Source organism: Notolepis coatsorum, assembly GCF_963971535.1.
Source record: "Notolepis coatsorum genome assembly, chromosome: 3".
Lineage (NCBI taxonomy): Eukaryota > Metazoa > Chordata > Actinopteri > Aulopiformes > Paralepididae > Notolepis > Notolepis coatsorum.
The window spans coordinates 179,117,328-179,130,711 of record NC_140167.1 but is presented as its reverse complement, the minus strand read 5'-3'; the positions used below and the strand labels follow the sequence as shown (position 1 = coordinate 179,130,711).

Here is a 13,384-nt window from a genome sequence, read left to right as displayed (position 1 = left end):
GGTTCTGCATAAATAGGAGTACATCATCCGCGTATAAGCTGATATGGTGATGTGTGCCCTTAATTGACACAGGGGATATAACCCGGGATTGTCTTATGTACTGAGCTAGAGGTTCGAGTGAAAGAGCAAAGAGTCCTGGGCTAAGAGGACAACCCTGTCTAGAAGAGCGCAAAACAGCGAATAGTGGTGAGCAAAGCTTCCCTGTTAAGATCATGGCAGAGGGATCTGTGTAGAGGACTTTGATCATGTGAATGAAACCCTCGCCCAATCCCATCCTTCCTAGCACTGCCCATAAATACGACCACTCCAGTCTGTCAAAGGCCTTCATCGCGTCTAAGGACATGACGGCCGTAGGGGTTGCAACATCCTTACTGGCGTCAATCACGTGTAGTAACCGTCTGATATTATCCGTGACCAGTCGGCCTCTTATAAAGCCAGTCTGATCGGGGTTAACCAGAAACGTCATATGCTTTTGAAGTCGGATGGCTAGCACCTTAGCATATAGCTTGAGATCGGCTCAGAGGAGACTTAAGGGTCTATAGCTGCCACATTCAGTGGGGTCCTTATCTTTCTTGAGTAGAACAGATATAAGTGCCATATTGACATCCCTGGAGAAATTGCCCTCCTCGACTGAGTGTAAAATCATTGAAAGTAATAAGGGACCAAGTACATCCCAAAACGCAGTATAGAGTTCCGGTGGAATGCTGTCCCAACCAGGAGCCTTGCCCCGCTGCATGTCCGCAATGGACCTGTCTCAAAACCCTGCCCTCTTTTCTTGATCCTCCAATCACAGCTGTCGCTTACCTCTGACTTCCTCGTACAAACAAAGTTTGTACGAGGAAGTCAGAGGTAAGCGACAGCTGTGATTGGAGGATCAAGAAAAGGGGCCGGGTTTGAGACAGGTCTATTGCTTCCCTGAGTTCATCCAATGTGATAGGTTCAGCTAACCGCTTTGCGTCCTCCTCTGAGATTTGTGGTAGGTTAATTTGACTAAGATAGTCCTCCAGCTAGGCGTGATCAAAGACCACTTCCGAATCGTACAGGTTGGAATAAAATTAGCGAAATGTATCATTGATTTTGTTGGGGTTGGTGGTTATCTCCCCCTGTTGGTTCTTAATGGCAGGGATATCTGCAAATTGATCGCTGGCCCGTATCCTCATAGCCAGTAGGTGACTTGGTCTAGAGCCATGAAAGTAATAGTGTTGTCTTGTTCTGTGCATTTGAAATTCAGACTGTTGTCTTAAAATGGAGTTTATCTCCTTTTTCACCACTTTAATTTGGAGCTCCAGTCGGTTAGAATATTTGCGCTGCATAGAAGACATCATTGTTTTATGCAGCTCTTCCAATTCCAACAACTTGGAGAGACGCCCCTTGCGGAGATTAGAAGCAAATAGCGTGGTATTACTCCTAATAAACCCCTTAACCGCATTCCACAAAGTTCTGGGGTCCTGTACCGATCCAGCATTAAACTGCACGAATTCAATGAGCTTCTCCTTAAATTGTAGATTAAATTCCTCGTTCTTCAGCAGTGTTGAGTTAAAGCGCCATCTAGGGGCACGAGACGTCATTTTGCTGAGTGAACCCTTAAGGAGGATGTATTTGTGGTCTGACAGTGCAATGGGCTTCAAGTCAACGTCAAAACTATCAAATAGCTTAGGGGAGGAGAAGACATAATCAATTCTGGAGAACGTTTTATGTCTCGCGGAGAAGAAAGAGTAGTCTCGCGAGGTTGGGTTGAGTAACCGCCACATATCCATAACCCTGTATGTTTAGACCAGCCACGTAGGGCCGCGGAAGCTTGCTTCTGATCGTGGGTTACAGCATCTCCGGATTTATCAATCAATGGATCCCACATGGCATTGAAATCAGCACCCACTATGAATGAGTACTCAGGTAATTTCAGCATCTCTGTAGTGAGTGCAGTATAAAATTGTGTGTCATACACATTAGGGGCGTATGCCGCTATAAGAGCAATTTTCCTGTTAGTGTATTCCATTTTCGCTATAGTGATTCGTCCTTCAGCATCCGACCACACGTCTAATAGTTTAATATTCAGCTTCCGCTTAGCGACTATGGCTACTCCCCGGGATTTAGTGCTAAAAGAGGAGGAGCTTATATTATGATAAAATTTGTTTGCAAGTTTAGCACTGTCAGCCTTTAAAAGATGCGTTTCACTCAGCAAAGCCACATCGACCTCCTGTATTTTCATCCATGTAAGTACACTTGTGCGCTTATGTTGAATATTAAGCCCCCCTGAATTCCAGATCAAGATGTTTAGGTTAGCCATAGTCCAACCAGGTTGCAGTATGATTGAACGTGATTCCCCCAAAGTAGAGCACCACAACATATACACAACCCCATGCTAAGGTCCTGTTGGGCGAGAGCAGACATACAATAGAGCGAGCAAAAAGAAATAAAAACCAAAAAACCCTGTGTCCCCCCCTCCCCCCCTCAAATATCTTGTCCGATGTCGATCAAACATCACCTGGCACTGTGACCGGGTCACAGCAACCAGGACCACATTATGTAACTTTACCATTCTAACCAGAATTGTATATTGTAACAAATTAGGAATAGGGGGAATCCCCCGTTTCTCAACAGAGTATCAATCTATGTCTATATAGAATTCAGTGCATAGAACATTATGCATACGATAAAGGCACATGAAACATAGTTCGTCCGAACTGAACTTGATTAAAGTGATGTACTCTTAACACATGTCAAAATAACACCATTGTGGAAACAAACCCCGGTCATTACCGTGCTGTCAGCGTTGAGGCAGCGCAGCGTCGGCGACAGACTTGTATTCTGTTATGATAAGAAAGAGTGTAACGGCAGCATGCCGGCGCCGTTTCCTGGTGTAGACGGGGAGTGAATCCATACGCGCTCAACGTCCAAAGAAATAGTTTTCCACACATTAAGCTCCGTTATCAGACACCGATGTGGTGACCCGATTTAATTAGAATAAGTATAGGTTACATGGGAGGGTTGATCACAATGATCCTAAACGTCCTATAACCTGGTCTAATTGCTTAAAGTGTAATCTAAACAGTTTCCGAAAGCGTCCTGAAGCGCTGAAGCGGTAAGAAAATCATATGCTTTCCCCATCGACTACCGCCCAACAGCTGATTCCTATCACCTATTTAATGATCTCTGCCGCGCCGTCGCCGATCACCCGACAGGTGCAGGTGATCCACTCACGGCGCAGCAGAGTCCACCCAACAGGCTGCACAGAATCATAACATTCCCCTCAATCATTACATTCCCATAAATTGTAACCTTCTATTGATAAAAATAATGATAATAATAATACTAATAATAATCAATAACAAAAAACACTCATTCGGCCTTTACAAAGAGAGTTAAATGCACAACATTGTTCACAGCGGTAGGATAGCCTCGACCTGCCACCCGCATACAGTTCGTTGCAAAGCGGAACAACCCCCTCGAATGGATGGATCATAAGCATATTCAGTCTGTTTGAGTGAAGATTGTGATCTCAATCCCGCCCGGTTAGAGCCGAATAAAGAAAATAAACAAACGTAACAATCCTCGCGCCGTTTACTGGATAGTTCAAGTGTTGGATGATAAAAAGGGCAAGAGATAAATAATAATGAAAAAAATGATAAGAGTATAGGGCGTCTGAATTACATTCAATTAGTCCGTAATCATGTTCGTGATTGAAACAGTACCGTATAGAGAAGTCAAGTGTTACCGTCTTGAGGATTGAGGAAGCCGCGGTCGAACGTGTTTACCATAATACTGGTCCGGCTAGCTAGCCGGTGTGCTATCAGCACACGTGCAGTGGGGTCGATAGCTTGGTTAGCTTGTATGCTAGCCGCCCACACGTGGAATCCTCTCCGCTCCTATAGGGTCGCTAGCCTGGATAGCTAGCATGTTAGCAGGCCGCGCGTGAAGCCAGCCTCAGGTACTCGCTCCAGCCCCTCATTGCCCGTCGCTCGGCGCATGCTCCACCACGGCCTGTCCGCTCCCCCCCGTCGGAGCGACCGTGCCGCTCCTTCGAATGTAGTCCTCCGCTTTGGATGGTGACTTGAACAGCCGGTTGCACGATACCTCTCCCCGACCCGTCTTCACCTTTAGCGTTGCTGGGAATAGCAGAAACACTTCCACCGCACGCTCTCGTGCCAGATCCATAGCGCCTGCGAATGCTCTTTGACGGTTAGCTGTGTAATCGCTAAAGTCAGCGGCGAATCTCAATGTATGGCCATTCACAACCGGAGGTTTCTGTCTGGCCTCTCTCAGTATATGCTGTCTCATCTGGAATCTCAGGCAGCAGAAAATGAATGTGCGAGGGTTTGCATGTCCGCCCTTCACCTGGGTAGTGGGTCTAAAGATCCTATGCGCTCTTTCGATCTCAGGGCGAGTTCGCTTTGGGAACCATTTTGGGATAATTTCCTCGAGGTACCTTATCGGCTCGTCATCCTCCGTTTCATCAGGCAGACCATATATTCTCACATTACATCTCCTACCACGGTCCTCCAGATCTGCCGCCTTCATCTCACAATCACGTAGCCTGTCCTCCAAGTTTAATATTCCCGCGACGTTGGTCTCAGCCGCTTCCACGACCGCGGACATATCTCCCTCCGCCATGGTTAATCGAGTGTCTATTGCGGCCACCTCCTCCTGCAATGCATCCACCCTGCCAGCTAGCTTAGCCAAGATAGCGTCCGTTTCCTCTCGGAATATCGCCCTGATGAAATCCTTATCCAGTCGTTCAGGGTTCCCAACTTATGTTTAGACATAATTCTAACTTCTGGAAAATCAAATGGTATACAAAATAAAACGTATTCAGGGATAATGTGGCTTGGTTGCCGAGCACCGAAAAATCAGCCAGCCATGCGCTGTGGAACGGAACAGGAAGTCCGTGTGACTGTACTCCTGAAAAAGTATAGTAATATGGTTTATTTGTATTGGGAAAGATACAGACACATTAGCTGGTTAAACAACATCTATATGTGTGGTAATAATGCAGATATTGAGTGTATTTCTGTGAAAATATGCATGGCGCACGCCTCTGAATCCAACCAAAGCGGAAACGATCGCGTCCACAGCTATGGGCACAGCTATGTCCATTAACATGGGAGCGAAAGTGAAGCGCTGGTCGCCCGCCTGCCTTCGCGCGCGACTGGTGTGTTTGTGCTGTAATGCTAACCGTGTCAGGTATGTGAATGGAAAATGCTAAAACAATTAGTGTCATACTCCTGAGAACTGTCAATGATCTGACCGCTCTCCCACAATCCTGAGAAATGGTCTGAGCTGTTTTTGAGCTGGGTTTTATAATTGTTAAAATTTTTAATCATATACATTTGTCTGGGTGGTTAATAACAAATTTGTCTGTGGTGTTACAAACTCAGAACATGTATTTTCACTTTACCTCAACTTTAACAATATGTAAAAAAATCTTTTTACAAATAATTAGGCTACTTTTCTTTCCTTTTTCTATTCAAATTTTGTTTTTCATTTCCATCCTAGAAACTGTACAAAGCTGGCAATGAAGCAATGAAGAAGAAGGGTTATGATCTCAGAGCTGATGCTATTGCTATTCAAGCAGCAAAGCTCTCTACCCGTATTGCCAGTGATGTGAGTAAACCTGTTCTTTATTCTTTTTATCTACTGTATCAATTCATCATTATTTTTTTAATTATAATCAAGTTATCTACTCTATATTAGCTTGCTTTCATGTACAAAAACATGAAGAATCAACAGTTAATCTATTTTTTCCCCATTTTACTTTATTCTCTCTCCATAGTACAAGTACAAGCTGGCTTACGTTAAGGCCAAAGGACACCATGTTGGCTTCCGCAGCATCCAGGACGACCCCATGCTGGTTCACTATATGCAAGTGGCCAAGATGCAGAGTGACAAGAACTACACAAAGGATTACCACCAACTCAAGCTGAAGTACCACTCTCCAGTGGACATGATGAGCCTGGCTCTTGCCAAGAAGACCTCAGCTGCTCAGACTAATATTGGCTACAAGAAGATCCGGCACGCCTACTCTCTCCTCCCTGATGCCATGAATCTGGCACTGGCACGCAACGCGCAGGTCATCGTCAGTGATGTGAGTATAGAGGAGTTATTTTGATTGATTTAGCCATCTTTGCACTAGGTATCTAGTGCTTGTCAAAACTGATGAAATCAGTACCTTAGTAGGGGTCCTTAGTAGGGGTGGGATTCTTTGGGACTTTCACAATTTGATTTGAATACAATTCTTGGAGTCACAATTCGATTTAAAATCAATTACTTATTCATCATAATTATCTAGGCAATTTGTTAGATTCTATTCTAAATTGCTATACCCTTTGTATTATAAAGCTTGTATATTGTGAGTCTTTCTGCTTGGCTAATCTTGGCAATCTGTAGGATTTAGCAAACTAACCTTACAATTCTAATGTCAAGTTGAAACCATATCACAGCACTGAAAACTGAAAAATTGTGGTTCAGCAAATCCATTGTTAATCTTAATAAGACATAATCTTGCATTTTTTTTTAAATGTTTCCCTTAATTCATAGTATTAGATCCCATAACATGTACGTAAAGGTTTACTATTCAGCTGCTGTTTTTGTGAAGCACATGCATGGTAGAATTACACCATATACACGAGAAATACTTGGATTTGTATTCATTGTACTGTAATACCTTTTCTATTGATTTCCTTCAGAACCAGTACAAGAGTGAGTATCAAAGCTTTGTCAGGGGAATGGGATGGATTCCTATTGGCTCACTGGCAGTGGAGACAGCTAAGGTTGGAGGTGATATTCAGAGTGAGAATAAATACCGCACTCATCCATCCACGTTCAAGTTCAGCAAGCTCATGGATTCTATGGACGTGGCCCTGGCCACTGCCAACAACCAGATCATGAACAAGGTGCAGTATCCTCAGATCAGACCATTTTATTAGATTAGATTCAATCTTATTGTCATTGCACAGCACAAGTACAGTACAACGAAACAAAGTGTAGGTATATATATACAGATATATAAGTAGATAAATTATACAGATATAGATACATGTATATATGGTGTATACAGCATTGTTTTGGTTAACTTTAGGTTCTATTTAAATATTGAGTCGAAGGACCATCATTGTTTTGGTTAACTTTAGTAGCTATTTAAATATTGAGTCCAAGGACCAAAATTGTTTTGGTTAACTTTAGTAGCTATTTAAATATTGAGTCCAAGGACCAAAATAGTTTTGGTTAACTTTAGTAGCTATTTAAAATATTGAGTCCAAGGACCAAAATTAACGATAGGTTATGTATATAACCTAGTTATATGAGTACTGGCTGAGCGTCCCGCTCTTAAGCCTATCGAGATATACCTCATCTCATGTACCTATTGTACTCCATCACGAATAAAAACCAGTACACCCACACCTGCCGGGTCCCGCCTCTATGGAGGCGTAGCCTATAAGACAGTAGGCATGGTCACCAATACACTCTTCCTCGCCAAAATCTCGTTTCCAGTAAAGATCCCTCAAGGGGACTCAGGGCCGCTTAAGAGCGGGACGCTCAGCCAGTACTCATATAACTAGGTTATATACATAACCTATCGTTATATATCGTACTTGGCTTATCGCGTCCCGCTCTTAAGCCTATCGAGATATGAGTAAGAGCGGACGCGAGGCCCGACCAATGTACCCCCTGAGGACCCGTAAGCCCACATCAAGGGGTTTGGGGAGTCCTGTCACCCCATCCTTCCTAACGAAGGGGGGGCGCAGTCAACTCCACCGGAGTGCGAGCAAGGAGGAACTAGAACCCCTTGAACACACAGCACAGGCGGAACCACGTGTGACTTAAGACACTGTGGCCCATACCCACACACTCCTGCTACCCGACCAAAGGACGGGAAGCAGGAAAGGCCACAGACCCCAGAACCGCCTGGGAGACAGAACCCCCGGTCATGTCCATGAGGTAAAACCTTACAAAGGGGCCCGGGGAGGACCATGAAGCTGCAGCACAGATGTCCTCCACCGAAGCCCCACCCAGGAGAGCGGCAGAGGCAGCCACCCCACGAGTGGAGTGCGCCCTGACGCCCCCAGGGGGATCCTGCCCAGCCAACGTGTAGCAGAGGGCAATGCCCTCGCACAACCAATGGGACAGGCGCTGTTTCGACAGTGCCTTACCGGCACGAGAACCACCGTGACAGACAAAAAGCTGGTCGGTAACCCTGAAGTCCTGAGTACGGCTGAGGTAAATTCCCAAAGCACGGACCGGACATGACAGGTGAAGGCCCGCATCTAACTCACTAGTGTGAGGAGGAGGACGAAACGCCTGAACCACAATATCCCGGGAGCGGAAGGAACTCCGGATATTCTTAGGCATGAAAGCAGGATTAGGTCGCAGAGTGGCACCGCAATCGGCCCGAAAAGACAGGCACTCTGGACGTACCGAAAGAGCACAGAGCTCACTCACGCGTTTAGCGGAGGTGACAGCCAGCAGGAACGCGGTCTTGAAGGACAGCTGTCCCAACGGCGTCTGCTCGAGCGGCTCAAACGGGGCCAAGGACAACCGACCGAGGACCAATTGAAGATCCCAAGTCGGAGCCAAAGAGCGTTGCACCGGCTTAACGCGTCGAGCGCCAAGCAGGAAACGCTTCACAAGAGGGTGGCTGAACAAGACAGTCCCCTCAAACCCCTCATGATAGGAGGATATAGCCGCCGCATATACCCTCACCGTCGAAGCCGACAGTCTACCAAGGAGAGACTGGAGATAACTCAGGACAGCATCCAGGGGTTACACCACTCTTGGAACATACGCCATCTGCCCGCGTAAAGCGCGACAGTGGAGGGAGCATGTGCATTCCGGATGGTACCAACCACAGAAGGGTCCATCCTCTCCAGACTCACCCTCCCACCAGCCACACCAACAGGCGTTGGCCCAACATCGGGTACTGGAACAGTGACCCGTTGTGCTGTGAGAGGGCCGTCGCCGACCAAGGAATAACCCAAGGAGGAGCGACCAGAAGCTGGATCAAGACCGGGAACCACACTGCCGTGCCCCGGTCCGGCGCGACCAGGATCACCGTCCTGCACTCCCTCTGTATCCGCTCCAACAGCTGACCCAACAGCTGTACAGGAGGAAAGGCGTACAGAAGACCGGGCGGCCATGGAAAGGTCGAGAAGGCATCCACTCCCAAGGGGGGATGATCTGCTCGACTGACCGAGAACCACAAGGGGCACTTGTGAGAGTGTCGGCTCGCAAACAGATCTACCGAGGCCTCCCCGAACCGATCCCAGATCTGTCTGACTATGTCGGGGCGGAGTTCCCACCCGTCGCGACGAGGACCGCCCCGAGACATCATATCCGCGCCCATATTCTCTGCACCAGGAATGTGGAGCGCCCTCAGACTGCGCAGCCTGCGAGATGCCCATAGCCAAAGTTCGACCGCCGCCCGGTGCAGGTGGATGGAACGAGTCCCACCCTGCCTGTTGATATACGCAGCTGCCGTCACACTGTCTGTCCTGACCAAAACGTGCTCGCCTAACACCAGGTGGTCGAACCGTTTGAGGACCAGGAGGACCGCCTTCAATTCCAACACATTGATGTGCGGGGCAGATGGGCCAGCATGAACCGCCGTCCAGCTGCCCCCCACTGCGTGGGTCCGATACGTCCCTCCCCAACCCGTGAGAGAGGTGTCGGTGAAGACCGCAACGTGTGAGCGCCTGCTGCCCATGGGGACCCCAATGGTGAGGATACCCAGCCTCCTCCAATGGGCGAGATCAAATCAAATCAAATCAAATTTATTTATAGGGCCCGACAACACACGTTAATGTCCCCATGGGCCGTACAGGTCTTCTTTAAACAAGTCAAGAAGAAAACATAACAATAAGTCAAGAACAGAACAAGAACACCATAAGGTCCAAACATTTTTAGATGAATGCAAATAAATGAAAGAATGCAAGCACTCCCAGACATACCCCACGCGAAGGTAAGGAAAAACTCACTAAAACCTAACAATAGGGAAAAAAGCTCCACAGGCAGTGTGGAGGAGAGAAACCTTAGAAGGGCCATTCAAGGGGGGATCTCCCTTCTTAGATGTTGGTGATAGTAGTGTTGCAGACGGACAGTTGGTAAGCATGCACTCATGTGTGTGGTGAAACACAGATGAGTGCATGCAATAGCAACTGTACATTTTGAAAGATTAAAGATAGAGCTAATAGCGATAGCAACTGAACATTTTGAAAGATTAAAGATAGAGTTGATAGTGGATCTATTTGAGGCACAGGGGCGGCGCAAAGAGGGTCACGTCCTCCCCGTCTTAGTCACGGGACATTCAACACTCCGGTCGTTGCTCAGGGACAGCCGGAGACAGGGAGATAGGGGGTGGCGCAGAGAGGGTCGCGAACTCCCCGACATCATCGCGGGACATCCGGCACTCCGGTCACCACTACGAGACCTCCGGAGACAGGGGGGCACGCAGAGGGGGTCGCAATCTCCCGGCCTTCGTCACGGGACGTCCAACACTCCGGTCAACACTCCAGGACAGCAAGTCATAGGGAGACAGGGAGACGGGACAGGCGTTAGACAGCTCATGAGATTGTAGTAGGCGGACATAGCAATAGATACAAGTGGTAGGCATATATGTGAATGGAGTAGATATATGAAGTAAGCATATTATGTGAATAGAATAGAAGTACTTAACCCAGCAATGAAACCGCGTTGACTGTTAATCTGTTAACAGTCTGTTAATACTGTTAATCAGTTGACAGGACCACGGACAGACGGCGGTGAATAACTGATCCAAGGCCTCGGAGGTGCATGTAGAGCAGTCACTACAATCTTGGCCAAGACCCCGAGGCATCCATCACCTTAGTCAGCGCCAGGAGACGGGCACTCAGAGAGAAGGGGGAGGGAGGGGGGGGGGGGAAAGAGGGGGGGGGGAAGAGTTAGAGAGTTCCCATGTTTGTGGTGCTGCAAAGGAGCAGACATGTAGTACCCTGTAGTGCCATGTAGTACCATGTAGTACCCTGTAGTGCCATGTAGTACCCTATAGTACCCCGTAGTGCCATGTAGTACCCTGTAGTACCCTGTAGTGCCATGTAGTACCCTGTAGTGCCCTGTGGTACCATGTAGTACCCTGTAGTGCCATGTAGTGCCATGTAGTGCCATGCAGAGCCATGTAGAGCCATGTAGTACCCTGTAGTGCCATGCAGTACCATGTAGTACTCTGTGGTACCATGTAGTACCCTGTACCCTAACTAAACTACCCTATAGTAAACTACCCAGTGGTACCATGTAGTGCCCTGTACCATAACTAAACTACACAGATTAATCTAAAGGTCAGTCCCCGACCAGGTGAGATCAAGGTAGGTTGAAGGAGAGAGAGAAAAGATGAGTCTTAAGCAGGGATTTAAAAGCTTCGACAGAGCAGGCGCCCCTGATGACGGCAGGTAATTTGTTCCACAGGTAGGGAGCGCGGTAGACAAAGGCTCTGTGGCCGGCGGATTTCTTTTTAACCCTAGGGGTCGATAGAAGCCCCGCATTTTGTGAGCGCAGAGCACGAGCGGGCGAGTATCGGGAGATGAGATCGGATAGATAGAGATCTCCCCATATCGACAAAGGAACCGTCAACCGTTTCCATTTGTCCCTCACCGGATCTATTCTCATAGAGAAAAACCACCTCTGTATCCTCCTCATGAAGAGGAGGCCAAGAGGAACCACCGTGTGAGCAGATGCCATCATACCGAGCAGACGCATCACTTGCAGCGCCGTGACCGTCCCTCCCAGACGGAAACCCCTGAGCGCCCGAATGATAGACACCCGGCGCTGCTCCGAGAGGGTTACAATCATGGGCCTCGACCTCAACGTCAAGCCCAAGTACTCCACCTGTTGACTGGGAAGAGGTGTACTCTTCTTCCAATTCACAGCAAAACCCAGCCTGGTGAAGTATGGGGGAATACTTATGGGACCAATATAAAACCATTATATATACTACAGAAGAGGGCCATAAGAATTACACATAAAGTGAGTTATCGAGAACACACAAATACATTATTTATTAAATCTAGAATAATTAAACTTCTTGAAGACATGGTTAAGTTTCAAACAATGCTAATTATGTTTAGGGCAAGAAATAATACACTGCCAGAAAAACTACAAAATCTTTTTCATTTAGAAAGTGAGTTTAGTAGGAGAAAATACAATTTTAAACATCAGTTTGCACGTACCACACTTAAACAGATGTCCTTCAGTTATTGGTGTAAAGTTGTGGAATTCTCTCCATAGCGAGCTTAAGGGATGTAGTAGTGTTTATCTATTCAAAAAGAATTATAAAAAAGAAATATTTACCCAGTATGAAAATCAAATGTGATCCGAACAGTGAGATTTTTTTTTTTTTTTTTTTTTTATTCTTTATTCTTTATTATTATTATTATTATTTAATTTTTTCCTTATTTAACTGTGAATTGTGAGTTTCTTGTATAATTATTATTATTTGTATAAATTAGGTTGTACGCCGACCATTAAGAAAATACTTCTTTAGTTTAGGAATAAGGGGCAGGTAACTATAAGATTTATTCTTCTTCCTGCTCCTTTTGTCCATGGAATGTTATTTATGATTGTGTAATGAAGAAACTCTGATTGTATGATTCCATGTGGCAAATAAAAACTCTGAATCTGAATCTGAATTCCACCACCAGCCTGGTATGAGACCTGGCAACCTCCTCCGAACGACTGAGGAGTAGAATGTCGTCGAGATAGAATAGAACCCGTATCCCCCGACGACGTAGAGGCTCCAGTGCAGTCGCCACGCACTTGGTGAATGTGCAGGGAGCCAGAGAATAGCCGAACGGCATCCTCTGGTACTCGTACGCTACGCCCTGAAACAGGAACCGTAGGAACTTCCTGTGAGGAGGGAAAATCGGGATGTGAAAATACGCATCCTTCAGGTCTATGGAGGTGAACCAGTCTCCCCTTCTGACAGCAAGCAGAAGGAGTTTGACGGTCAACATCCTGAACGGTCTCGCTACAATCATACGATTGAACGTGGACAGATCCAGTATAGGTCTGACCCCCCCTGTTTTCTTGGGTACCAGAAAATAACGGGAGTAGACGCCTGACATCGCGTCCTCTCTCGGAACCACGACAACGGCCTGCTTCGCCAACAGAGATTGGATCTCGTCGGCCAGGGCTGTCACTGCTTCTGACCCTGACAACAGGGTCGGCACCAAACCTGAGAACGGAGGGTGGGGTTGTGCGAACTGCAACACAAGCCCCTCCCTCAATGTTCTCTCTATCCACCCCTCCAAACGGCATTCTTGTCGCCATATGTGAAAATAATCCCACAGCGCACCTGCCGTCAACTGAAGCTGGGCCGCAAGGAACAGTAGATAGTTGGCCCGGTCCCTCCCGCTGTGCGACG

The 13,384-nt window shown here is 47.0% G+C and overlaps 1 protein-coding gene across 1 annotated transcript in view; it reads left to right on the top strand.

Annotated features, from left to right (window-relative positions):
- LOC311226081 (nebulin-like) overlaps positions 1-13,384 on the top strand; it is a gene marked incomplete at its 5' end in the record, with an annotated part of 144,572 nt that overhangs the window by 40,466 nt on the left and 90,722 nt on the right. The window contains 3 exon segments of the mRNA XM_084311458.1: positions 5,494-5,601; positions 5,771-6,082; positions 6,684-6,890. Of these exon segments, the coding sequence (XP_084167584.1) occupies positions 5,494-5,601; positions 5,771-6,082; positions 6,684-6,890 (627 nt within the window).